Source organism: Meriones unguiculatus, chromosome 11 (genome assembly GCF_030254825.1).
Source record: "Meriones unguiculatus strain TT.TT164.6M chromosome 11, Bangor_MerUng_6.1, whole genome shotgun sequence".
NCBI classification, from domain to species: domain Eukaryota; kingdom Metazoa; phylum Chordata; class Mammalia; order Rodentia; family Muridae; genus Meriones; species Meriones unguiculatus.
This window is the reverse complement of record NC_083359.1, coordinates 74,599,863-74,627,361: the sequence shown is the minus strand read 5'-3', so window position 1 is coordinate 74,627,361 and position 27,499 is coordinate 74,599,863. Positions and strand designations below refer to the sequence as shown.

General features: G+C 47.9%; 1 protein-coding gene across 2 annotated transcripts in view; it reads right to left on the bottom strand.

Annotated features, from left to right (window-relative positions):
- Nucleotides 1-3,816: 3,816 nt before the first annotated feature.
- The window catches only part of Nmnat2 (nicotinamide nucleotide adenylyltransferase 2), a 158,242-nt gene continuing 134,559 nt past the window's right edge, over nt 3,817-27,499 (bottom strand). For both annotated transcript variants that reach the window (XM_060364458.1, XM_060364459.1), the window contains exons 8-11: nt 26,286-26,362; nt 10,756-10,857; nt 10,553-10,620; nt 3,817-7,563 (exon numbers count right to left, since the gene is read on the bottom strand). In XM_060364458.1, the coding sequence (XP_060220441.1) occupies nt 7,461-7,563; nt 10,553-10,620; nt 10,756-10,857; nt 26,286-26,362 (350 nt within the window). In that variant the 3' untranslated portion in view covers nt 3,817-7,460. The remainder of the gene's footprint in view (nt 7,564-10,552; nt 10,621-10,755; nt 10,858-26,285; nt 26,363-27,499) is intronic.

The following is a 27,499-nucleotide window of genomic DNA, read 5'->3' as shown; positions in this document are numbered from 1 at the left end:
GATGAGTTTGTGGTTTTATTAAGCTCTTAATCTGGAGGTGGAAGCACCTCATGAGTGAACTTGCCGTCCCGATTCGATGGCCCCAGAGTTAGCATCTTCAATTCCTCGGGACCTTCCTTCGCCCTTTCCAGCCACGAGCGAGCATCTCTTAAGATTTAGAAGATGCTGCATCCTGAGCATGAGTAATTATTTCTAGAACAACCCAAGCTGGGTGGAAGCCATAATGAACATTCTTGCCGTTTTCATGTACTACAAAATGAAGGTAAAATCAGTAGTTCATGGTATAGCATGATGCTGCCTGATACATTATAGTTCAGTAAGTTAAGGTCTGAGTTGTCTTTAGCCGAAGGGTTGAGGAGAGGATTCTGCTTTGTCCTCAAAGACCCCTAAGTTCTGAGTGGTCTGACGACGGGTCCTTTGTGGAAGTAATCTGATAATTCCATTTTAGCATGCTCAGTTCCATGGCTTACAAACTTCCTGCCGTAATCTAAGCCCTGTCATCCATAGTATGTGATTTCTAAGACTTCCTTGGGAGGGGGAAGGAAAAGAAAAAAGAACAGAAATGACACACCTGGGAAGCTTCTCTAGGCCAGGATGGGGAAGCCTTATGCTCTGGGTTTGTTGTTGTTGTTTGTTTGTTTTATTTTTTCCCAAGCCTATTTTATTATAATTTGTAAGGGGTTTCTTGAAAGGAAGCCATTTTTCAGTGACAAATCTACACTATGAAGGGGAAGCACACACTGTTGGTTTAGCTGTGCCTGTGAAATCATAAAAATCCCCTCACTGGATGGATGGTTAGGAGAGTTATAAGAATTAGGGTGGGGATGTAGCTCAGTTGGTGGAGTTCCTGCCTAGCATGAAAAATGTTCAGGATCTAGTCCCCAGCACCAGATAAACCCAACAGGCCATGCTCACCCAGCTGAAATCCCAGGACTCTGAACGTGGAGGCAGGAGGATCAATAATTACCATCCTTGGCTACACAGTGAATTTGAGGCTAGCCTGGGATACATGAAACCATGTCTCAAAAAAAAAAAAAGTTATAAGGGTATCTTTCTGGGTAACTGGCATCAATCTCAGTAGAGATGGGTAGTGAGAACTGACTGTTGGGACTGCTAAAATAGAAATGGCATCCTTGTTTTTGAGGGCTGGGAAAACTGGCCCTAAGGAAGAAGAAAGGCTCTAGCTGAGAAGTAGCCTACCCGGAGCCTAGGGCTGTAAAATAGAAATGGCATCCTTCTTTTTGAGGGCTGGGAAAACTGGCCCTAAGGAAGAAGAAAGGCTCTAGCTGAGAAGTAGCCTACCCAGAGCCTAGGGCTGGTCCTGATCTGACCCTGCCAGTGGAAAGGATGTTTTGTTTTGTTTCCTGAGTTCTTGTCATCATTCATATTTCTTATATGTCTCCCCCGGGGGGTTCTGGTAACTGTGCTCTTGGTAGACTATCACACCCAGCCTTATCTCCTGTGGCTCGGAACAGATGGGAGAGGAGCAGAAACGAACCTGCCCACAGATGCTGATGTAGTTCTGATGGTCTCTCAGCATGTGGTTTCTTTCTAGGACTCTGCGGAGGCCAGAGAAAAGGGTCAAAAGATATCATTCCTGTCTGCTGTTTGGAAAAAATCTCAATGAGCACGACTGTGTTTATCAGTCCTCTTTTAATGTTCTGCACGCTCGTGGGAATGTTAGGGGCTTGTGCTGTGCTTTAATTTCCCCACTTGGGAAACAGAATTTCTTTCCACTTTTTTTATACTATTGGCCACTTAGAACTTCTTGGGAAATTCCAAAGTATAAAGCTTCATGATAGGTCATAAGGAAAGAAGTGCATGTATTTCATATATAGAAGAAGTGCTTGTATTTCACACACACACACACACACACACACACACACACACACACACACACATATACATATTTTTATGTTGGTATAAGTTAGCAAATTAAACCAGTGTTTATATTTAATTTTAAGCACACTTGCTGTCATGCACTCAGGATGGGGAAGGTGCTGTGGTTAGCTTTGTGAACAAAACAGCAAATATAAACACAAGTGACCGGTTTACAGGGTATATATATATCGTTTCCTTAAGATATGACGTGAAACCCCACATGAATACACACAAAGCTGGCTTCTCTCAGTTCAAAGAAGAAGGAGGAGAAAGAAGAATAAGAGAAAGAGGAGAAGGGCAGAAAGGAGGAGGAAGATGGGAAAGTGGAGGAGGAGGACCTAAGAATCTTAAAACCAAAATGATCACAGAACAGAACAAAGTGAATCAGACAAGTATTTAGACACTTAACTTGGGGAACAGGGAATTGCAATTTCATCTTCTGAGTCACAGATGATGGTTGGGAAATAACCAAGGACACCTTTCAGACCCAGCCAAGCTAGACATGCTATACTCAAGGAGATGAGAGCTGATCTCGCAGCAGGAGCCACCCATGAGCAAATCATTCTGTTTTGCTTATTTACACAGCCAAAGGAAATTGTGAGCTTGACCATTCCTTACTGAAGACCTTTCGTGCCAAGAAGCTAAGCAAGTTTTTAATTTTCACAAATATATTTTTGCTTCACAAAGTACTAATTTTTTTTTTTTTTAAAGAACTGAAATCGCCAGTCACGGTAGCTCACCAACAGAACGTGGTGCTTGGGAGTTTGAGTCAGGAGGATCAGGAACTCCAGGCTATCCTCAGCAACAAGGCAAGCTGGAGGCCAGCCTGGGCCACAGAAGGCTGTCTCGAAAAACTGAGCAATCAAACGACTGAAATTAACCAAGAGTGGGACCATGTGGATTAGGATCTTACGTTTAATTTTCTAAGCTATTTTTTTAAGTGTTTATGTGTGTATAAATGAGTGCATATGTACATAACTCATGTACATACATGAGTGCATAACTACAGCACTCGTAGAAGCCAGAGTAAGGCATTGGACACCTTTGAACTGGAATTACAGACAGTTGTGAACCACCGTTAGATGGTTAGATCTGGGGAATTGAACCCTGGTCCTCTGTGAGAGCTTTAGTGCTTTTGCCTGATGAATCACGCATCTCTCTGCTCTGTAACGTGTACTTTTTGTTGTTTTGCTTGTTTGTTTGTTTGTTTTTCAAAGCAGGGTTTCTCTGTGTAGCCTTGGCTGTCCTGTACTCGCTTTATCCACCAGGCTGGCCTTAAACTCACAGAGAACCGCCTGCCTCTGCCTCCCTAAGTGCTGGGATTACAGGCGTGTTCCATCATGCCCAGCTTGGTGTACTTTTCTTTTCCTTTTTTTGTTTGTTTTTTAAGGCAGGATTTCTCTGTGTAGCCCTGGCTGTCCTGGACTTGCTTTGTAGACCAGGCCAGCCTCACTGGAATCTGCCTGCCTCTGCCTCTCGAGTGCTGAGATTAAAGGTGTGCGCCACTGAGTGTGTGCTTTTCTTAAACTGAGAAAACTTAGGCACAATTTACAAATTTGCAGATTATCCTTCTCTATATTGTGTGCGTGTAGACATGTGTGCAAGAGAGAGAGAGTCCTAGGCTGACTTTTTATTTGCTGGGGGAGGCTTGTGTACGCCGCAATGGACCTGTGGAGATCAGAGAACAACTTGCTGGAGCTGGTTCTCTCCTTCAACGGTGAGGATTCCAGGGACTGAACTCAGGTTGTCAGGGGTGGTGGCAAGCGCTTGGCTTGCTGACCCCTCTTGGCTTGTATCACCCCTGTGGCCCCAGCTAGACCAAGCAAAACATCACATACTCTCAGCACATTTTTACAGCTGCCCGCCGAGGATCAGTAGGGAGAAAAAGTGATTCCTTCTCAGAGCAACGCACAGGTTCCGGACAAAGACACAGTCTCTAGTAGCATTGTCAGATTTATTAACATAATTGGAACATTTTGCTGATAAAACCCTTGCCTGTGACTATTCAAGCAACGAAACTCTACTCAAAAATATTTCACTGTGAAATGGCATTGCAACTCGAATGCAGTTTGTATTAATGAGTTGACTTCCATAAAGTAAATTTCACTCTTAAATTAGCCAATGATATGATTTTTTTAAAATAATAATAATAATAAAGGAAAAGAAGAAAAAATTTCCTCATCCCTATTCCAACCCCATGAGGCTCAAGCTGAGCTGTGGACCCTGGGACTCCACTGAAGGAGCTAGGAAAGGGCTGTGACTCAGTTCTAACTCACCGGAACAGGCCACGAGGACTCATCCAAATGCACACTACACAGAAACCACAGAAGGACATGAATTCACCAGCTGGCTCACAGGAAGGTGCAGGTTGGATTGGCATGGTGGAGCATACCTGTCCACACTACCATAAGCTGTCTTAATTACATGAGCTACAAAATCATCCCATCTCCATCCTCCTCATCGCTTCCACTGCCCCTCCCGCTGTGATCTAGGAGGAGCCCCTGAGCTTTCCCTATTCTGTCTTTGCATTGCTGTTTTTGTTTTGAGACAAGGTCTTATGTACCCGGTGGCTGAGCCTCAACTCCTGATCCTCCTGCCTCCACCCCTCAGGGCTGGAATCATAGGCATGTGCCACCACACGGGCATTGCATTACTTTCCCAATAGAAACAAAAAAAGACACAGACGTGCCTCTCTTAGTACCCCAAAAGCGTGTGAGAGAATATCAGCATGGGTAAGCGGATCTGGGCTCCCTGTAATCTTCTGGCTTTTGATGCAGTTTGATTATCGAGTTTTACTTCCTACTTATTTGAATAGAGGCTTCATTAATTCCTTCAAAGATTCTGAAACTCGAGACCAGAACCTGTGGCCACGCCACAACAGGAAGACCAGTATCTCTAAAACTTTAGCTGTGATTTCAGGCACTTCAGGAAGAGACTTCCTTTGCTGGCCCAGCGTACATTCAAGGATGATGAAAGCCAGGGGTCCAGAGGCTACCTGTGATTAGGAGTGTGGGACTAAGACTAGCAACACAGGGGCCCCCAGCCTCGGTCCTTGAGGAGAGCATTATTAAAGTTTTTCTTCTGTTGTATCAGCCACTTAAAAAAAAAATGGCAGGGACTTTTTTCTCCGGCAGCAGCAAATGATGGGTGTGCCTTTATCACCATCTCCGGGCCATGCCAGTAATGGGCTGGGCTTCACTGAAAGCAGTGGGTCCCCAAAGACAGGTCAAAGCCCAAAAGTTACCCTGATGACACCTGAAGGACCACTTAAAACTATTTTTTTTTCTGGTGTTGGTCGGTCACAGTCACACGTTCTGCTCTGGGTAGGCCGAGGGTTGGAGGGGGAGTTCTACCAGTGCTCCAACAAAGGGACGAAGAGACAGGGAAGCGAATGGAGAGTTCCAACCAGAAGGGGACTCACTTCTGTTTCTTAAAGGAAAACCATTCTAACACACCTCACCAAGATAGAATCTGCCCACTCGCTTCCCAGAAAAGCACTTCTGTGCCTGTTCTCTTAGCCCACCTCCCTTTCCTTCCCTGCTCTGACCTGTTGCCCCCTGAGGGTGCTGGGCTAGCCTGGCTCCTTATAACTGGCTGAGGACTAAGTAAAGCTTGACCAGAGTTCAGAGGAAGAGCACAGCGAATCAAAAGAACATAAGAATAGTAGTCTTTCTCAGGTCTGCTCCTGTGAACCCTTGTCAGCTCCAGAGCCTTCAAGACGCCATGTTTCCCAAGGCAATCCAGCTCCTGCTTTTCCTTTGTCTAGGAAACACCATTCATTCCCATCACACTTCCCAGGATGTGCTGAGCGATCCTGGACCAGACAGTGACTCCCCAGGGTCTCTGCTCCCAATGTGTTCTTCAGATTTTCTGTTTTTCCATGACTTTGAGCCAAACGCTGGACCTCTAGATTACAGAAACGGCCTCCTCGCTCTGGAGGTCATCTCTACAGTCTAAAGAAGAACCACAGCTCCAGGCTGCTCTGCAGCTTCTGTTGACTCCACTTCTTCCTCCTGGAGTTGGGGGGGGGGGTTGGGGGGGGCTGGAGGGAAACCCAAGGTAAAGAACATCATCCGTAATTCAGTCCCACTTGGGCCTGAATGTTAGAAGTTAAAAGTAGCCTGATACTCAGGAGCCATTCCCCATGAACCACCAAAAAATCCAAGAGCCAGAGGCTGGATGGGAAACACAAAACACAGAAGTCATTTCCTACTAGCTCTCCAGGCAGGACATGAGTATCCAAACTGTCTTCAGAGGTAGAGAGAAGGGGAGGACGTTGGGGAGAAATGGGTGAGACAGCTCATTTGTGAACCCACTCATGTCAGGCAGACCTCTTAGGGCATTGGCTGCTGTTGCTGGGCTCTGCAGGAGACAGACAGGGCCAGCTAGGGGGAAAGGGCTGGTCATTTTGCAAGAAGGCAAGGGCTTTGGGCACAGCTGGGCAACCTCAGGTTGAGTGTGGGGAGAGGATGATCATGAATTCTCCTCAGGGTAACAAACCTCATTCTCCCAGATCATCCTGGACTTATAGTTCCTAGCCAAACAGGTAACAGATAATCCCAATTAGCAAAGCATCTCTCCGGTCAGGTGGATTCTTAGCATGTTTTCAAAAGAAATGAGTGGATTATCAGAACTTGGTTGCTTGTGTGATTCTTCTTACTAGCAGAAACACGCCTTACCATGGCTTCCAAGGGCTTTTGCTCTCTGGAAAGGCCTGGTTGGCGAGGAGCCAACACAATGCCACCAGTCAGACACACAGCATCAGGACTGTGGTCACCTGAAGCCAGAGACTAAAATTTCGGAGAAATCCTGCTCGTCCCAGACTTGTATATCAGGTTTCAGAACCTGAATGTCTTATTCCTGATCAGAGGGGCCTGGGGATGCCACTGCTGCTGGTATGTGTGTGTGCGTGTGTGTCTGTGCGTGTGTGTGTGTGTGTGTGTGTGGGAGTGTGTGTATGTGTGTTGGAGAAGCAGAATGGCTCTGCCTTCTTTCCTGGGTGTGGCCCTCACGCACTTATGAGTGCTGAGACTGGCTATAGCGTCCTCTCAGAAGGGAAGGAAACCACAGGACAGCATCAAAACTATAAACATAAAAAAAAAAACCACACACACTGATTTCATCCAAGTTCTACAAGGGGACAAATAAAAAAGAAAAAAAAATAGCCCTTTGTGGTAAAGGGCATGCTGGGAAGGCGAGAGCCTGAGCCCCGTTCCCAGTGCATGCTGGGAGGATGGGCACCAGAGCCGCCTCTCTAGAGCATGCTGGGAGACGGACACCAGTACATCTCCAAGGGCTGCACTCCCCCACCTCCCACCCTGTTCCCTTACCCACCCCCAACCCGGAGACTACAGGAAAGTCATCTTTGTCCAAAGATGACTGTGGAATGGGGAATGGCACGGTTCTTCGCAGGCCCCCCACACTGTGGGGGTTAAGTCAGCCAGTGGGGAGAACAGTCAAGGTGAAGACAGAGAAACAGAGAGGCGGGAGAGAAACCGGGGTGACTGGAAACAGTGACTGGAGGGGCCAGTGTGTCGGCAGAGGACACGGGGAGAGCAGAGCAGCGCGCTGGGTGTCCGCTAGCCGGAGGCGTTGATGTACAGCTGACTCTTGAGGATGTAGTCGATGACTGGCTGCGACAGGTAGTCCACGACATGGCCGTCCCCGTGCTGCAGGGCCAGCCTGCATGAGAAGAAACAGCAACCGAATGGGCAACCACATCCAAAGGCCACCAGCGCCCCGGTCTGCCCCCTGCCTTCCCGGAAAGGGTCTGCAGGGCCCCGCCCCCAGCACCCTACCAGCAGCCTTTGCTTGGGTTGAGTGAACAGTTTGGAAAGATCCTCATCACCACACAAACTGTCCCTCCACCCCCAGTGACACCTTCACCCTGTCCTACCACTGGGCAGCTGAGAGGCCTTGGGCAAGGTTTTGTTTTTGTTTTTTTCTTTTCTTTTTACATTTATTTACCGTGTGTGTGTGTGTGTGTGTGTGTGTGTGTGTATGTGTGGCATTTGTGTGGAGATCAGAGGGCAATCTGTGGAATTCAGTTCTGTCCTTTACCGGGTGGGTCCTGGGGATTGAACTCAGGTCGACAGCCTCCCGAACAAGCTTCTTTATCCACAGAGCCATGTCACTGGCCCACTGGGCAAGGTAGTTAAGCCCTTTTCTTCAGTGCTTCCTTCAGAACAAGTAAAGCAGCATTTATACCAGCTACATCTAATTACTTAAAGGATTAAATAAGTCACTGGGTCATCATACCAAGCATAGGGTTGACATTTTGGGGGTCCTTTTTTTTTTTAAACAAACTTCTTCATGTGTGTTTTGGGGAATTCTTATTTCATCCCTTTGGGATTCTCTGCATGCCCGTCTCATGAAAACTGGTCTTCTGGAGCATTCTTAGGCTTACATTCACCTTTTGGGAGCTCTTGCCTGTGAGCCCATGGAGAGCCAGCAACAGGTGGAAGATTACAGGGACAAATGGATCCCTGCACAGTTTTCCTCTGGCCTTCTGCTCTCTGTTCATTTCTCATACAACAGTCTCAGGATGTCACTGAGCCCAACGTGGTGACCCTGTGACCGGCAGAGAGGTTCTCTGCCATTTTAATGCAAGCCCCACCTTTCCCGTACAAGGTGTGTCCTGAAGTGTCTCCCTGAACAGCGAAGCTTTCTGAAAAGTGGTCTCCAAATAACAGTCCTAACTTCATCAGACTCGGCAGAGGATCAGAATCTGAGTCCAACCAAGAAAATCCTAGGCCGGGTCGAACCAAATGAGACACAGAGGTTTGTCTGGCCTGGAGTCTAAGGAGCAGCCGTGCTGGAGTCAAAGCACCCACTGCCCTACTGGCTGCCACGCTTGTGGTTATCTCCGTAGCTGTCTTCCAAGGGAAGGAGTCCAGCAGACAATGGGGGTCCCTGGTTCGTTCGACTTCTCTGAAGCACGTGCCTAGATGCCAATGCTCTCCACCTTTGGACTCTTCGTCCTTGCTTATGGGGGCTTCTAACTCCCCCTCGGCCTTCCTGTAAATGCTATTAAGCTTGCCGTGTGTCTGACGGCTGCTTTCTAGTCACTGTTTGACTCTGCGAGTTCATCCGGATCTGGAATTTTTTTTCTAATTAACTACTATGCCCTTTATGTGTCATCATGTCACAGGACTTTTCCTCTCGGGGTGTATGGAGGAGAATGTTAAGTCTCTAATATTAATTTCTGTTTCTTTTAGTTTCGTTTTAGCTCTCTGGCTGCCAGGCATTAAATTGTGTTTTCCAGCCTCCCTTCATCCATGAGCCAGTGGGATAACAAAGGAAATGGTATGTACAACCCTGGGTTACTTCATTATTTATTATTTTCAAGATTCATTTGGTCATATTTTATGTGTATTGGTGTCTGTTTGTGCTTCATGTGTGTGCAGTGAGGGCAGAGGCCAGAAGAGGGCACTGGATCTTCCGGGACACAGTTTTCTAGATGGTCATGAGCTGACAGGTGGGTGCTGAGAATCCAATCTGCTTCTTCAGGAAGAGCAGCCAGGGCTCTTAACCACTGAGACATCGTCCCAGTCCCTGTTTGTTTATTTTTCAGATAGGCTCTTGCTATGCAACCCAGGCCAACACTGAAGTTTTTATCCTCCTGCCTCTGCCTCCCGAGTGTATGTATCATAGCGCCTGAGTGGGTCACCTTAAAAACAAAAAACTCCTGCCTCGGGCTTCGCCTTGTTCTTTCCCCCGCTGGCTGAGAACAGTGTTGGCAGTAAATGTGCCCCCAACAGCAGACGCTTCCGACTGAATAGACTAGATTCAATTCCTTCGTACTTCTATGAGTGAGAACTATACATACACTTTATCCGAAACTCTTAATATTGAGTCCTTTTTAAAATGGCAGCCTGACTTATACTTTTACTAATAATTCATGGCTTAATCAGCACCCAAAACTAAGAGTTTATAATTAAAACAAACAAACAAAATCCTCTTCATCCATCAAGTCTACCAAGACCAGTTAATGTACCCTTTCCTCATTTAAACGTAAACAGCTGGGTGGTTGGGGCCCATGCCCTCGAATCCCAGCAGAAAGGCAGACGCAGGCAGATCTCTGATTTTGAAGCCAGCCTGATCTACAGAGTGAGTTCCAGGACAGCCAAAGGCTATACAAAGAAACCCTGTCTTGAAAAAAAAAAAAAAAAAAAGCAAAACAAAAAAGTAAATAGGGATAAATACCTGAAGTCCCAAAGCTGGGGCAGCCAGTGTGCACCGAATCTAAGAGTTGTGGGGTGGTTTTGGTGAGAATTATTCCATAAGCTCATATATTCGAATACCTGGCCCCCAGCTGGTAAACTGTTTAAAAGAAAAGATTAGGCGGTGTGGCCTTGTGGGAGGAGGTGTCACTGGGGCGGCCTTTGAGGTCTCTCTGCCTCATGGTGGTGGCTCAAGATGTGAGCGCTCAGCAACCGCTCCGGCCGCAGACCTGCCTGCCTGCTGCTGGGTCCCCTACCCGACGGTCTTGGACTGGCTGTCTGAAACTCTAAGCCCCAAATCAGCTTTTCCTTCTGTTAGTTGCCTTGGTCATGGTGTCTTACCAGAGCAATAGAAAAGCAGCTAAGACGGGTCGCCTTTGACTGAGGAAAGCTATGGAAACGTTTAAAGCAGTTTGGCCAAAGTGTCTCTGACCGTTTGTCAACCATACCTGCTCTTGGTGGAGCTGACTACAGACATGGGGTGGTTGATGTCATCCTTTACCACCATGATGTTGTTCTGGAGACAGAGCAGAAAGAGCAGGTCACCGATCCCTCTCACGGGCTACTTTCGCTTCCTCACTCTCCCGGTCCCCCAGAACCCTCAGAGACGGGCTGCACACAGAGACACAGCAGCAGGGGACAGAAAACTCACTTTATATTTGCGGAGTATTGAGGAGTGATTCATGATTCGGTCTGTGTCGGCTGCATCCCGGGGCACCACCACGATCCCAAAATCCCCGACAATCACCTCCATCTGAAGAGAGGGGAGGAGGGGGAGAGGGAAAGAACTGGTGAAAGCGGTCATCCCCTACCTCTTTCTTACCAAGCGACCACAGAGTAGGAGAACATTCCATTGTTCTTCCTGGAACTTCAAACATTAGTTTCCAGTCTGCCCTCTCAGCCCCATCAGTCAGAACCTGAACTACTGACAGTAGTCCTGGTAGAATGAGTGGGAACCTTCTCTGCCACAGAAGATGCTTAAGAAACACTTCTAGAATGGATGAACACCCCTTTGCCTGTGCAAACAGGCTCTTCATTATCTACAAAGCTCTTATTTGAGTTCACAGCAGAATAGCATGGGTAGCCAATAAATACCGTCACAGGTGAAACTGATTCCATTGTCCAGCACGTCTACCTCAGCCCAAAGCAGGGCAGCATGACAGACTGTTTTGCTCCCTTCTTCCGTGTGGCTCCCCCCTATGCTGTGGGATTCCAGGGCAGCCACAAGCAGAGACACACTCAGAATAACCCCCTATGTGTACAGGTAGATGGGGACGATGGTTAACTCCTACAGGGGTCACTTCTGAGATCAGCCTCTGGCAGAGGCTTTTTTCCATATGAGCAATAAAATCCTTTAATTAGAAACAAACAAACAAAAAGTAACTTTTGAGGGAGTATCGCTGAGAAAGGATCTTGATACATAGCCTAGGCTAGCCTCAAACTCACCATCTACTTGTCTTAGCCTTCAGTATGCAAAGTGACAGGTATGAGACACCACACCAGCTCTTTTTATTTTTGTTTTTTTCCTAATGGCAGATATAATACAAGCTTTGGAAATACAAGGGGATAAAAAGAAATCAGTCTCAACCACACTGTCCAGGTACCCACAGCTGAGCTTTCAATATATCAAAGTACTTTGCTTTCTCTGACCCACGTTAGCACTAGACTGTGCATGCCTAGCCACGCATGAGGCCCTGGCTCTGATGCCACACACCAGAAAAAATTAAAATAAAAGATCAGTTGCTTAAGTAGTAATTACTTGCATTCTCTTCTTGATTTTGGCAAGACTTATTTTGTTTTCAACTCTGTGAGCGCGCGCGCGCGTGTGTGTCTGTCTGTCTCTGTGTGTATGTCTGTGACTGTCTGTCTCTGTGCATGTGTGTGCGTGTGCATATGTTCAGGCAGTCCCGCGCCTGAGTGCAGGTGCCCATGAAGGTCAGAAGCAATCCCCCTGGAGCTGGATTTACAGACAGTTGTGAGCGGCCTGGCATGGAGATGAGGAATCAAACTCAGGTCCTCTGTAAAAGCTGTTCACTAAGTCATCTCTCCAGCCCCCGCTTGCACTGCTTTCATTCGGCACTGGATTGCGAGCATGCCGTCACATCATCATCACGAGGACTATTTGAGGGCCAGATGCATGGTGTAGCAGGCAAAGGCGATGGCCTTGAATCCATGCCTGGAACCCACATGATGGAAGAAGAACCAACTCCTGCAACCTGGCATTTATGCCATGCTCCCACACTAACAGATCATTAAAAAATACGTAGAAACACGGGTTTTTAACCTTCTCCATATTTTATCATAGTCATACAGTATGGAAAGTTTATAGCTACTTCTGATTTTTTGCAACATAAATTTTTGTACATAACACTTTGATGACTATCTTTAGACAATTTTTTTAAAATCACATCTCTATTTCCCCAGGATAAGACGTAACAGAATTGAATGAAAGGATGTGAACTGGAGGGATTTCAAGCTCTTGAGACATATTACCAAATCACTTTCTAGAAATGTGCTGATACTCATTTACAAGAAGCTTGGAATTTACAAGCTCAGAGCAGCTTTAGATGCTGCCAGTTACGAATCCCACAGGAGGAGGAAGGATGAGGCTTATAGGCAGGTCAACTCACTGAGCAAGATCTGCTTTGGGGTCAAAGGACTTGGAATTCCCCCCCACTCTCATAATTCCTGAAAACGAGTTTCACAAAAACGGAAGATGAAGAACTGTGTTCCATTCTTCTCTACCAGTAAATTCCACACTGTCAGAATGCCATTGTAAGCCTGATTCAGTGTGTGTGTATGTGTTGTAAATCCTTGGGTGTTTCCACCCACTTTTACTCTGCCTTCTCTATTGCTTAACAACTGCTTACTATAAAAGGCTGGCCTTGAGCACCCTAGAGAGTGAGACATGCAATATCAAAGCCTCCACCAGATCTTGTCTTGGAGATGGAGAAGCAGGCAGCAAGACCCCCTAAACTGCCTGTTTCTGTAGATGTTTTAGGATAATCTGGTGTGAGCACTTAATGGCGGGCCTGCTTCCCACTGCTTGACTCTAAGGGCCATGTGATGGGTGCTCTCTGTCTGACGTGTGTGGTAAGGGGGTTATTCAGAGCGAGCGTTCTAGTTTAAAGCATGAACAGAACAGCTCTGGATGGCAGCTGGCGCTCACGAGGGAATCTCGCTTTGGTGACATCAGTTCAGCTGTTGCTTTCCACTCAAGACCTAATGATCTGATGCCCCATCAATAACTGTGCCAAGGCCTGCTGGGTGGCAGGCAGATGGAGCCCTTGCTGCTGGCGATATTTTTCCTTTCTAATAAGGGGTGACAGGCTTGCCCCTGGGAACCACAGATTAATAGTCTTTCTTCCTGGCTTCAGGTCAGACCCTAGAGATCACCTCTGCTGTTTTGGGCGGTGGCTTTCAATTTCATGCCAGAGAGTTTGTGGGTGGATGGAGGTATGAGAGAGCAAGTTGTCCATCCTGGGAGAGTTCAGCTGGTTCAGGCTCCCAGCTGGACCCATATCTCCTGGTTCTCCTTCTTCTGTGGATGCTCCTTTTGGCCTCTGTGCTGATTCTCACGCCTCTCTGAGCTTGAAACACTCGACTCCATCAGGCTTCTCTGTCCTTGGACCTTATATTCATACCCTTAATTATTTCATCCCATTTCAACATTCATATAAAAACACACTAAAGCCTCTCAAATCAATATTTCCATCATAGCGTATATTTCTATCTAAATGTGTTCGTGAGCCTCTGGACCTGCTATTATAAACAGGCCGTCCCTCATAAGCTCAGATGTTTGATCCCTCGGTCCCCAGTTGGTGGAGCTGCTTGGATAGGTTTGGGAGGTGCGGCCTTGCTGGAGGAAGTATGTCACTGGGGGTGGGCTTGAGGTTTCATAAGCCTTCTGCTATCCCCAGTGCGCTCTCTCTGCTTCCTGCTCTCTGTTCAAGAGGAGAGCTTGATGTTCCAGCCGCCATGCTTATTGCCTCTGTTCTTCCATCGTGCACTCTAACCCTCTGGAACCAGAAGCCCTAATTAACTCTTTCTTCTGTAAGTTGTCTTGGTCATGGCATTTTACCACAGCAATAGAAAAGTAAGTAATACAGACTCCCTCTCTCCCAAAGAAGTGTTTTCTCGTGGTCGTTTCCTCTTATAATTGTACTCAGCAAAAGTCCTGCCATTTTCCTTTTTTCTTCTCTTTCACATCTTATGTATAGCCTATGATGAAATCCAATTAATTTCGTCTTCAAAACTAATGTAAGAGCCAGGTTTGGTGGTGAATGCCTTAATCCCTGCACTGGGAGGTGGAGGTAGAAAGATCAATAAATGGTTCAAAGCCTAACTGGGCTACATGAGACCCTGTCTCAAAACAATAAAAGAAAACAAAACCCATATGTGACTCTGCTCAGTTCTCACTTATACCCAGGTCCAAGTCTCCACTGGTATAGTGACACCCCCCCCCCAAGAAGATCCAAGGTCAAACCCTGAAATTTGTGATGGTTCCCTTATATGATTAAACTGAGGGAAATAATCTTGAGATTATTCTGGTTAATCTGGGTGGCCCTAACACCAGAAACAAGTCTCCTTCTAAGAGAGAGGTAGAGAAGAATTGGATATAAAAGAGAAGATGAAGTAAAGACTGATCCGAAGGGGGAGGAGAAGGAGGCCAGGAGCTAGGAACACAGCACAACACAACTCCTTGTCTAGAATAGCTGGTCGGCCGACTGCCCTACAGCCTCGAGGAGGGTAAACAGTCAGTGTTTATAACTGTGTTCATAACTGTGAGAGACTAGTCTGAGTCTAGGACCACCAAGTTTGCTGTATCGGGGTGGTCCTTAACACAATCCTTCTCACCTGGATCCTTCTGGCTTTGCTTAATCTCTTGTCTTTGTCAGTGTGTTCCCAAACATCCAGATTTTCACTTTTGGGTGAGACCTTTGCTCTTGTGTTATCTTAAACTTTCGTCCTGGGGTGGGGACACAGCTCAGTGAAGGAGTGCTTGCCAGGCATGCACGAAGCCCCAGGTTCAATTCCCAGTGCTGCCTAAACCAGGCACGATAGCGAACACCTCTCATCCCAGAATCTGAGGTGGGGGCAGGAACCTTAGAAGCTTTGGTCATTTTTAGCTATTCAGGGAGTTTGAGGCAGGCCTGGGGTACATGAAACCCTGTCTGGTAAACAAATAAACAAAATAAATAACAATAAGTGACTAAATGCCCACCCCTTATACGTGTGTGCTACAAATCTAATTGAGAGGGTTGCATTTCAGCCTTTTTGGATCTGAGCAGTGGCAAGATCAAGTGAATTACAAACGACAGTGAATGGAAAGTCAAGAAGAAAGGACTCAGTCCATTCCCTAGGAAGGAGCAGCATGGTGTGACAGCTCAGTGACATTTAACAGAGGAACTACTGGAAGTTTTAGTCATAAGGACTTGGGGACTGGGTGTGTGAAGTGAGCCTTGCTGATCTGAAAAAAGGTGAAGTTGTATTTAGAAAATTACAGCTAATTATCGGTGACGGTTATAGCAAAGACTGCTTAGCTAAACTAATGTCCATAGGCCAGATCTTACTACAGACATGCATGGTTAGGGCGGTGGGAGGAAAATGCCGCTGAAGTTCTTGTTGGTGCCAGTTTTACAGTGCTCATTGTAAAGGTGACCAAATTCCATATTTACAGTTTATAAATACAGAAAGCCTCTGATGGATGGTACCTCTATTTTGAGAATGAAGACCAGAGGGGACACAGCCAGATGCTGGGGAGGTACATATGGAAAAAGTAGTCCAAACCTGATCCCACTCATCACAGGAAAGAACGGAGGAAAGGCTTGCCAATCCACCGAAGCCTTCAGATGCACTCTATGAGCCCTTTGTTGGGAAAGAAAAATGCTAGAGGAATCATGTTTGACTAGGAAAACTCAGGCGGCTTCACGGTGAAAGCATTAGTCCTGGAGAGGACAAGAGGACAAGAGGGGTGCCAGAGCTGAGCCGACTGGGCCAGTTGCACAAGAGTCTGTTTAAAATTCAGACTTTTACATCCTGACAAAAAGTCTTATTTGTGAAAAGCAAATCAATAAAGTAAAATGAACAACAAGACAGATTCCCTAGACCTTGCCACATGGGTAGGGATAAAGCATGCATCAAAACCAATCCTAGGGTTGACAAGATGGCTAGGTGGGTAAAAGCACTTGCTACACAAACCTGATGGGTGAGTTTGGTCTCTGGAACCCACAGTGGAAGGAGAGCAGAGACTATCAAAAATTGTCCTCTCATTTTCACGTGTCACACTTGTGCACCCCCAGCACATCACACACACACACACACACACACACACACACACACACATACACACACACACACGATGATGATCATGATAAACCAATCTTAAGCTTTCTTACGTACTTGCCTTTAGGAGTTGTCACTTTAAAATACAGGGCACTATGCTGAACCTTCTGATGGAATGGGATGTGGACAGGCACCTTAGCACCTCTGGAGATTCCAGGGAGAATAGATATTCGTCTGTGTGGTGAGGAAGGATTAGCTCACACATCTAGTACATCTGACTCCAGGACCCCAAGGATACTGAGCTCTGGGACTGAGCATGTGTTCCAGCTCTTCCTGTGGGCCTGGCCCTCGGGCATAGAGAGATGGAGTGAGGGAGTAGTTGGACAGGGCAGACATGATTGTTAAATCTCACTCCAGATGTGGCCAGTGTGCCCTCACACTGCCAGACCCCAGAAGACAGGATCACAGTGGTCCTCTCATTTATCTCGGGCCGTTGCGTCGGGCCTCAGAGGTGGTGTCCATAACTTTCATCCTGCTTCAACATCCTGCCCAGCCCAGCTTTGATCCTATCTTTTCATCTTCTGGTTAAAGTTTTCCAGGGGAGATGGAAGTTGAGAGGAAGAGAGGAAGTAGGTGGAGGTAGACCCTGCTTCCCCAAGTACAAGGAATCCGAGAGAAGGATATGAGACATGTCGAAGCAGGAAGCTACTTGGCCTTGGGGGAGAGAGTACTTATGACCCAGAAGGCAAAGCTCTTGGAAGGAACGTGGAGTCAACATCGTTCCTCCAAGAGGCTGAAGTCTAAGCCTGCCCTGCTGGCTTTCAGGGATGCTTGGTTAGATTGTGCTGTGGTCAGATAACTTACTAAATACTAAGGGTGTACAGCTGAGAAGACAAACTTTATCTTTTGGATAGGTTACCGTCTAATGACTGACATTAAACAAAATATTAGTAGCCCCCACATGGGTTACAGACCCAGCAGACAGAGACCATCACAGAAAGCCACAACTAAGGTTGGCGGTGGTGGCACTAGTCTTTAATCCCAGCACCCAGGAAGCAGAGCCAGGTGATCTCTGAGTTCAAGGCCAGCCTAGTCTATAGAGTGAGTTCTAGGACAGCCAGGACTACACAGAAAAACGCTGTCTTAAAAAGAAGGGACTGGAGAGATGGCTCAGTGGTTGGGAAGGCTGTCTTCTCTTCCAAATGGACCTGGGTTCAACTCCCGGCATGCACATGGCAGCTCACAACTGTCTGTAACACCAATTCCAAGGGATCTGACACTTTCACACTAATGCACATAAAATACAAAAGAAGAGGAGGAGAAAGAGGAAGAAGAAAAGGAAGAAAAAGAAGACCACAACCAACCAGAATGCAGAGAACATGGGGTGCCCAGCCCCAATCCATACATCTACAACACAACCCCTACACCTAAGGCTCAGGAAACATCTCAGGAGAGGGGTTGGGAGATTGTCAGGGCACCAGGACATATGTAAGACATTGTGTCTTATACACAGGACGGAAAAGCTGCACCCGTCACATCTCAACAGTGTGGCTGCCTAAACAAGACCTGAACAATGCCAGCACCAGTTGACCTGCCAGTGTGGATGGGGAAATCTTGAGGCTCCCCATCCCCGGATGACAAGCCTCGGGCAGTTAATGACTGCCAAGAGGAGAAGCAAACCTCCCCTGAGACAGGTCGCCTAACTGTTTATCTGCTGCCAAGTGGTCAGTACTGTATGCACTCAGCAGACTATATTATGTGTATGTATGCATGTGACAAAAATTAAAGAGAAAAGAACAAGGCATTTAGAATAATTTTAAAAAATGAATTGAGAGGTTAAACAGAAGATCATTTTTAACTGCATTGCCCCTGTGAAGGCCATGGGAGTTAATGTTTGGAGAATCACATCTTGTAGTGACTAACACATTATGAGCAGCTGGAAAAAGAAAAAAAGCCAAATAAAACAAAAGAAGCCCAGATTATGATGGTGGTGGGTTTCATCCCAACACAGAGGCCCACTAGCGTGTTCTAATCAGAGGGCTCAACTTCATTAGCAATAGGACCCAATATGCATTGACTTTCCTGGAAGTCCTCAATGGTGTGGTCACTCTAAATCAGGCCTCAGGACCCTGCCCTCTTTCTTCTCAGGCTGCAGTGCATCGGTGCCTCCGTGCACTTCCGTGTCTTTTTAGACAGCAATCGGAGATGCACAGGGGCCAGTGGTAAGCAAGGAGGAAGCATTTACCAGCGGCTTTGCCAGGAACAATCCTCGGAGCTTTATCATCACATCATCCTTCTTCCGAGATGTGTGTCCCCATTCTCACTCCTTAGCCAGAGGAACCAACCTGATGAGACTCAGGAGCCCATCCAATCTACAGAGCTAGCGAGTGAGTCTGAACCCTCTTAGGTTGGCCTTGAAGACTCTTTCTGTTGTCTCACACTTCTAGATCCATCGGTAAATCTCCTATTTTAGTGACTTGAAAGGTCTTCAGTTTAAAAAGACCACAACTTGAAAATATATGTGGTGATGTGTGGTGGTGCACACCTATAATCCCAGGACTCGGGGACTGAGGCAGGAGAATCATGAGTTTGAGGCCAACCTGGGCTACACAGCAAGATCTTGTCTTTAAAATGAAGGAGAAGAGGAGGAAGAAAAAGGAAAACCGTTTGTTGCTCTCTAGCACCCCCTAGAGCATACAGTTGTAGGCACTTCTAGGTGGGTAAAGATGAAAGGGGGGAGCTGCGTAAACCCCCTCCTTGGAGACCAGCTAAACCATTCCCCAGCAACCATCCTCTGTACGGCTCTGGCTTCTGTCCCAGTCTGGAGGGAAGGCTGGGCCAGGGCTGGTGTGATCAGAGTCAGGCAGCCAGGAGCGCCCTTCCAGGATGGCCCTCAACACAAACGAAAGTTCCTTCGGTGGGGTTTCCCAGAGGAAGCCAAGCCACTGCACTGCCAGCTTGATTGGGAGTGTGGGAAAACCCAGAGTTCCGGCTCATGTCAAAAACCCGAAAGCCAAATCAACAGCACCTTTAGCAGGAGAACCATGAGCAGGCCACAGTGCCAAATCTTGCACCCCTGGGTCCTTCCCTGTGAATTGAGCTTGGGTCTTAGCAGTGTCGGGACCTAATCCCCAGGGGTTGGGGGCAATATGGAAGAGTCCCGCAGGCTTCCTGCTTCCTGGCTGAAGTTAGGCAGTTTGATAAAAAGTCATCTGAGCCTGAATAACCGCATGTTTGTCTTTGCTCCATTTATCCCGGGGCCCTGGGATTTCTTCTGGAGTGGTTAGTGCCCCCGGCTCTTCCTCTGTTTATTTTCTTTGGTTATTTTCCCATAGCTGATGGATGTAGGAAGCGGTTACTCCACTACTGGTTGGCTGGAGGCACGCAGGGCACAACCAATGAAAAGAATGTGAGGCTTTGAGAAGAAAAGAAAACAGTTTCCTCGTTGGCCGATTTCTGGTGTCCAGAATTACACCTTTAGGTATTTAATCCTCTGGGTTAGACATTAACTCTTGCTTGTTTCAGATGCCAGGGTCCTGAGACTGGTCCATACAGGGTGATCATTACACTCAGTGATCTCAGCACACCTCGTCGAAAATCAGTGCCTTTCCGAACGAAATGAAGACCAAACTCATTTGCCAGCCATCTCCCCGAAGTCTTGTTCCCACTACTGGGTCTTTTGTAGCCTCCTCCCTCCATGAAAACCTCTTCTCTCGGTACCTACTTAACCTAGACTGGAGCATGATTCCATGTCTAGCTTGCGCCCTCACCTCGGCTTGCCTTGAGGGATGTCTTTTGTTATTCCACTTGTCTGTTTTACCCAGGTATGCCTGTCCTGACATTCAACAGCTGTACTATCCAGAACAAGTCCCAAACTGCTGAATCCCCCTATTCTTATTTATTTTAAAATTCTTACATTTATTTAATCAGTGTGTGAGTGAGTGTGTGTGTGTGTGTGTGTGTGTGTGTGTGTGTGCATGTGGAAGCCAGAAGCCAGCTCACTTGAATCAATTCTCTCCTCTTCCCAGGTGGGTTGAAGAATGAACTCAGGTCATCAGTCTGGACGGCAAATGCCTTTACCCACCAAGCCATCTTGCCAGCCCCCTTTTCCATATTTTTAACATGGGAATAGAGGTTCCACGTCACAGGGGTTAAACCAGATACTCTATGAGCTACAGCCAAATACAATTCATTTGTTGTCTGTCTTTCCCACTGAAGAACACAGCGAGTAGCCAAACATTTTGCTTCTATCTGTTCTGCTGGCCATAGGCTAGTGATTGTTGTCCCATAAATATTTCAGAATAAAAGAATGAACCGGCCGGGGGTGCATCCTTTAAACTCTGCTGCTCACGAAGCTGAGGCTGGAGGATCAGCAGTTAAGAAAACTTGGGAAGACCCTGCCTTTCAAATGAAAATCACAGGCTGGCAGGACAGCTCAGCAGGTAAAAAGTGCTTGTCACACAAGTCTGACAACCTGAGTTCGATCCCTGGCACCTACGCAAAGATGGAAAAAGAAGCAGCTGCACAAAGTTGTATTCTGAGTTTCGTGCTCTGACTCTTGCACGCCACATAATGCTAAATAAAACAAAAGAATTTTTAAGAAAAAAAATACAAAAAGAGACAGGGATATAGTTTAGTGGCTAGTATGCATAAAACCACAAACTTCAACTCCTGGTAGTTAAGAGCAACAGAAAGAACGATGAAATAAGAGCCAGCAGTTACTGAGAACTTATCAGCTGGGTTCCAAAGCTTTTCTACACTTCCTATATGCTTAATTTCATGTTGGAGAATGAAGTAAGTATTCATAACTAGGGTATTTTTAGCCTAGAAGAACCTCGTGGGCAAATACATGCTATGTTCACAAGGGCGCCATTGAAAGGTTGATTGAAGGGAGGAATGCTGAATCAGAATTAATTTGCCTGCCTTCCGCTAGATGATGGATAAAGCACCCATCGTTGGCAGAGCCCTGCACAGCAGGCTGGGTTTTGTTTAAGGGGGGGGGGGGAGTGAAGAAACAAGTTTCAGCCCTGTGCAACCCTGAAGCCTTTGGCCTTAATTTAATCTAGCTTCTGATCCCCGTGTGTGGTTATCTGCACAGGTGTTTCTGTCAGGATGAACGGAGGACTAGGGCACACAAGGGACATGTCAGCTCAACGGGATTCAGGATCGCCACGGAGACACATCTCTGGCCATACCCACGAGGGGGTCTGCAGAGTTTAACTGAGGAATGAAGGTGGACGGTGTCATCCCCCCAGACTGAGGAGAAAAGGGAAAATCGAGCACGCTGCCACCAGCATCCGCCTCTACCTGCTTCCCAACTGCAGACTTGCTGTGGCCAGCTGCCTCATGCTCCTGTCGCGATGCCCTCTGTGCAAGCATGCACTCCGCTTTCAAATTAAGCCTCCTGTGAGCTCCTTCTGTCAGAGAGGTGAGACTGCAAACCAGCAGAGGAAACTAGCCTGCTAATGGAAGTGAGCCAGGCATGGTACCGGCTCCTGGATCTTGATGCCCCTCCCCAGAAAGCAAGAATGAAAATGCCAACTGGGAGGCCACAGCAGCTCTTTTGTGCTCCACTGGAGAGAAACTTGATGACTATGTACGGAATTTTCTCTCCATGGAATGTGAGGGGACGGGTGTGTCAGTGGTCACAGAAGGTCAGAATTCACTGCGGACTGATACATCTTTGTGCCTGATAGACACTGCCACTGGGGAACAGGGTGGCTGGGTGTGGAATAGTCGTTGATGGAGAGTTTTGGTCCAGGACTTAGAAGCAAGTGACATTGTCTCTGTAGAGGACTGGAAGCACCTAGGAGAGGCTGCGGCAGTCAGGCTGTGGGGGAGGCCCACTCAGCCAGTTTCCAGACGATGTGAGCAGTTTCTGTTTACCCAGTGAGGCGGCTCCCCAGCCTCTTTGAACAGCTCCTGTTTCTTCCTAGATCTGTCTGAACCGGGATTCTCTGACTTCAGGGCCCTGCATGCTTAGACTGGGCACAGTTGGGAAGGAGCATGAATTGGCTGGGTGGCATCCAGATGTAGGTGCTCTAGGCTGAGGGAGCCTTGGGGTCTCATTAACTCCAACCCCACTGCACCCTCTGGGAGCAGCTAGGGTGGATGTCTTGGATCTCCAGGGTGACCAGGCACCCAAGTTGTTAGCCTGAGCCTGGGGATGTTCTAAGTATGTAGGACTTTTAGGTTTTGAATCTTTTTCTTTTTCTTTTAAGCGTTTCATTTTCAAACAGGGTCTCCTACATCCCAGGCTGGTCTTGAACTCACTATGTGGTACAGAATGACCTTGAACTTCTGATCTTACCTCCACCTCCCAACGCTGGGATCACAGTCAAGTTTAATTGGTGCTGGAAACTGAATCTATAGTTCTACGCATGTGTGGTAAGCTGGGCTGAATCTCCAGCCTCAGGCTTTGGATTTTTGTTGGTTTTTGTTGTAAAGTGCTGGAAATTCCTCGCAGGGTCTCATGGGTTAAGGGAAGCTCTCTACCACCATGCTGTCTCTTTGGCCTTGGGATTTTGCATGACATTCATCTAAGTCTTAGGAAAAGTGAGCCTATCTGGTCCTCCTCCTTGGTGCTGGTGCTGCCACGAGATGTTCCAAAGTCACCCGTCTCAGAGGAGGGACTGGAAAAGAGATGGGGCATCCCTTTGTTTCTCCACACAAGCACCCCTAAGAGTCTGGAATTCTCTGACTAATCTCAGGCATCCAGAAAGTCAAACTGGTCAGGACCCGTTTATGTGAGGACGCTGTCTCTCCCACATAATCAGGGGAATACAGACAAAGACTTCACTGTAACATTTATTTGTGTGTGTGTGTGTGTGTGTGTGTGTGTGTGTGTGTGTTTCATATGAGTACGGATGCCCTGGGAAACCAGAAGAGGGCATCAGATGCCCTGTGTTAGGAACCACCCACATTCTACAACAAGGTTCTCCAGGCTTCAATGAGTCAGTGCCAAACGTGACACCATCCCACTGTCACCGCCGTCCTGTATGCACATGCTCCGTGTCCCCCCATAAAGCCTGTGCCATAATAACCCACTTGTCGTTCTCTCTCTCTCCCCAACTCTCTCCCGCTTTCTGGAGTTACAGGTAGTTGTGAGAGGCCAGACATGGGTGATGGGGGCCAAACTGAGGTCCTTTGCAAAAACACCAAGTGCTCTTAACGGCCGAGCCATTCTTCCAACCCCTTAAACCGTGTTTCTTAATCAGCCATTTCGGATCTCAGCAGGAATGACCGAGGAGAGCAAGAAAGGCCAGAGGTGGGGTGGAAGGTTTGGCTCCCTGGTCCTCAAATATTGGCATCTGCCAACACTCAGAGCAGCAGGTAGGAAATACGCTCTACCCTGTAGAGATCCAGCCAGGAGCCAGGAGAGAAACTGGCCAGGCATCAGGGACACAGGGATCTACGTTTCAGGCTCCAATAACCTACTTCAGGCCCTCACACTGGAGGCTCCCCTCAGGTCCCACTTGGCAAACAGCTCCAGGGATTTCCTGCTCACAAAAGTGGCTCTTCAGACTCCTGCCCCAGCTGCCAACCTCGTCCTTCTAAATTCCCTGACTGCTCAGGCCTCCCAGGAGGGGCCCCAAGCAACTGGTCAGCTTTGTGGAGATCTCTGCCTGGGACTTTTTACTTTCTTAGCACCTAGGAGAGGGTAGAAGGCAAAAGCTGGTTAAGCCACGTGGTCCCAAACCGAAAGGAAGCTGAAAATTTCACCTGCAGGAAATTGTTCCAGGGTTGCACGTGAAGAGACGGAGGACTCAGAACCATCGTCTCCTACCACCCCTCCCCTGTAGCTCACAGCCTACTAGCACGCACGCACGCCCTTTGCCATCAACAGCTCCTGGGATGCAGCAGGATACTTGGTTCACATTAGTTGAATGACCTTAATGGCATCTGTTACAAGTCAGGCATGGTGGTGCGAGTCTCACCCAGCACTCGAGAGGTGGAGGCAAAAGGATGGGAAATTCAAGGTCATCCTCAGCTACACAGCAAGTCTGAGGACAGCCTGGGCAATAAAAGACCCTGTCTCAAAAACCAACACAACGGTGGGGTCTCCTGTCAACGATGTGATAGGTGCTGCTCCACGCCCTTAAAGAGTGTCCTCTGACTCTTCAAAAACCACGTGAGGTAAACACTATCATTATGCCCATTTTAAAGACAGGAGAAACTGGAACTCAGACTGTATTTTGTCAGTAGATGCGTTGGAGTAGAACTGGAGTATAAGTTCTGATTCTAAATGTCCCTTTTCTCTAATGAAAGAGTCCATAGTTCGTCATGTCTGCCAACACTTACTGGCAGAGGCTATACCACGAATTTCTTTAAAATCACAGGCCACTGTCAAATAACACACCACAGGTTAAGAAAAACAACTGACATCCAGAGTGACACTAAGGGAAAGGTCAAATTAGACCTCTTGCTTTTGTCTCTTGCTTGCTTTGGGTTTGGAAGGACCTTATTTCCTTTTGCCATTAGCCATAGGCACCCTCCCCATGGACCCCTATTCTCTTACTAAGGGGAGCCTAGGGTAGTAGCCCCTACCTCTGCAAAGGCGTCAAAGGAAAGCAAATCACACCTCTAGGCTTCAAAGGGCAAAGTTTCTTCTTAACCCCCCCCCTCCCCCGGAAGCTCCCGGTAGCTTCAGCAGTACACAATTCCTGACTATGGGTCACACTGACAGCCGTTGCGCGAGTCGTGTTTCAGGAATCGGAGGTTTCAGAAACTAGTTGAAACCGCTGTCCTGTGCTAGTATCCAGTCAGTGACCCTGTGACATCAGGTGGCTAATGCCCCGCCCTGAGAGTCTGCCAACGTCACTATTTTCTGAACATAGCCCAAGGAAAGCTTTGATGGCTCACCTGCAGACTGCTCTACTTTCTTCAAGTCAGTCACCTAGCCCATGCCTCAGCCCCTGCTTATTCCATAAATGCCCCTGTTTGAGACCTGGGGTCCCCACCTTTTCACATCTGGCTGCCTTGTCAGTAAACTAGTTTTTTTTTTTTTTTTTTTTTAAGAATGTTTGCAATCATTTCAGTGACTGACAGACTGGCATGCAAAGCAGTGGGGGAAACAAGCCTCATTTGGTAACCAGAGGAGCTGAATGATTGACGCAGTTGCCCAGCGAGTTTCTTTTAAAAGAAGCACGAAGCCTGGCATTGCTGCCAGCCATGCACGAAGGCAGGAGGATTGCCAGGACTAGAGAGCAAGACCCTAACTAAAAAACAAACAGAAAAGCAACTTGCATGGGGACCCTGGTTTAGCTCAGGCTATCCCATGAGCGAATGAATAAAAGAGCAAGAGGGAACAGTAGTGGGCTGACCATTAGACCATGGGAACCTCTAAGCGGCTTGAGCTCAACTGGTTCTTCCCTCTATGCCAAATCAGTCACCTAAAGAATCCTATCTACCTTTGCCATCAGCCTTTTGTGCCCCCAACCCCCACCCCCCAGATCCCTATTTTCTTGCTAAGGGGCTCACAAGCCTAGGGTAGCAGTTACTGCCTCTTCAAAGGCATCGAAGGAAAACAAACCACACCTCGAATGTCCAAAGGGCAAAGTTTCCTCTTAAACCCTCCCTTCAAGTCTCCAAGGCCCCAGCATGCACGCCCCAGGCAGCACTTGGAACAAGACATTCTATAACTCAGAGTGCTTTTTTCCCAGGGTTTCCCGGGGTGAGGAGGAGGGGGAGGAGTGTGACTAAATATGCAGTAGGAGATAAAGCCAGGGGAAGGTGAGATGTTTTCGCCACAGTCATGTGGATGAATTGCCCTCCTGGGAACTTTGAGGAGGCAAGAGATTCCAGTCTGCGCAGGGGAGGGAAGACAGAAGCCAAAATCATGCCTCACCCATCCTCCCACCTCCTCCCGAATGTGGACTCCAAACCCTGGCTACTCACATCTGCCTCGTTCCAGAGTCCCGGGATGCAGAAGGACTCCAGCAGGTCACTGCCACACAGCAGCAAGATGCGCAGCTCTGGGGAGGGAGAGCAGAGTGTGCGTCAAGCCGGGCTCTGGGAGACAGCCCTCAGCCTTCTTCCCTCGTGAGCACAGAAGTCTTGGAACTATACGGCTCAGGTCTCTCTGACAACCCCACAGCACGGTGTCTGTAGTTCAACATCCCCCCTTCCCCATCCCTCCTACCCCCTCATCTCCGGTGGGATTTCCACATGCAAGGGGAGCAGTGCGTGGAGGGTGGTCAACTGTCCTGCCTACCCCAGACACAGGCCCAGCCCTTTAGGGCCAAAGCTGGATGGCTGGGCTCTCTAACAGACGCAGCTGGTTACACACTTTGCTTAAGGGTTCAGACTCTGTAGCCTAGGCTAGACTCAAACGTGTTATATAGTCGAGGCTTGAACTCCAGGATCTGGTCTCTCAGCCTACCCTGGTGCGGGATATCAAGCACTTATTTCTGTCTTCTCTCATGGGATGGAGGGGGACCACCGACTGTGCCAATGAAATATCTGAGTAGATCGCTGTGCACTCTTTCTATGGCCACAGCCCTCAGCAAAGGGCTTGCAAAGCAAGGTTGGAACCACCTGCCCTTTCCCCTCGGTGCTTCCCGCCTGTCCAAAGTGGTTTCTCTTCCCTCATTAAGCCCAATTTGAATTATCTCGGTGAGGCCCATCGCCATTTAAAACCAGCAGCAAACGGTCGTTTATTACGGGGAAGAATCTAGATCTTCTTGACATTCCACAGAGTGTCCTACATCCAGGGATGCGAGTGAGGGCCTCAGGCCGCCCGGTTTCTGCCTCAGCCATTGTGTTGTGTCTGAGACACTAAGAGCGCTTGTGCGGGGCCGACCACCGGTCTTCCGGTCACAGCTGCTGCCGTGGCCTTTGATGCTGTGAGTCCAGGGCTTTGCCAAGGACTGAGCAGGGACTCTCAGATGTCAGGCTTGTCCCTGCTCAACAGACAGCCTCCAGATGGGATTGAGGCAGGTGGAGCATTCAGCCAGCATCTCATTGTCCCTGGATCTGCACGCCCCACCCACTCGGGAGCCCAGTCAAGGCTGAGAGCATATGCTGCTCATTGATCTCTCCAGGTCCAGAACCTCAATTCGTCTTTCCATCTCTGGGGCCCAGCAGGGACTGGCACGCAGTGGGTCTCAGAC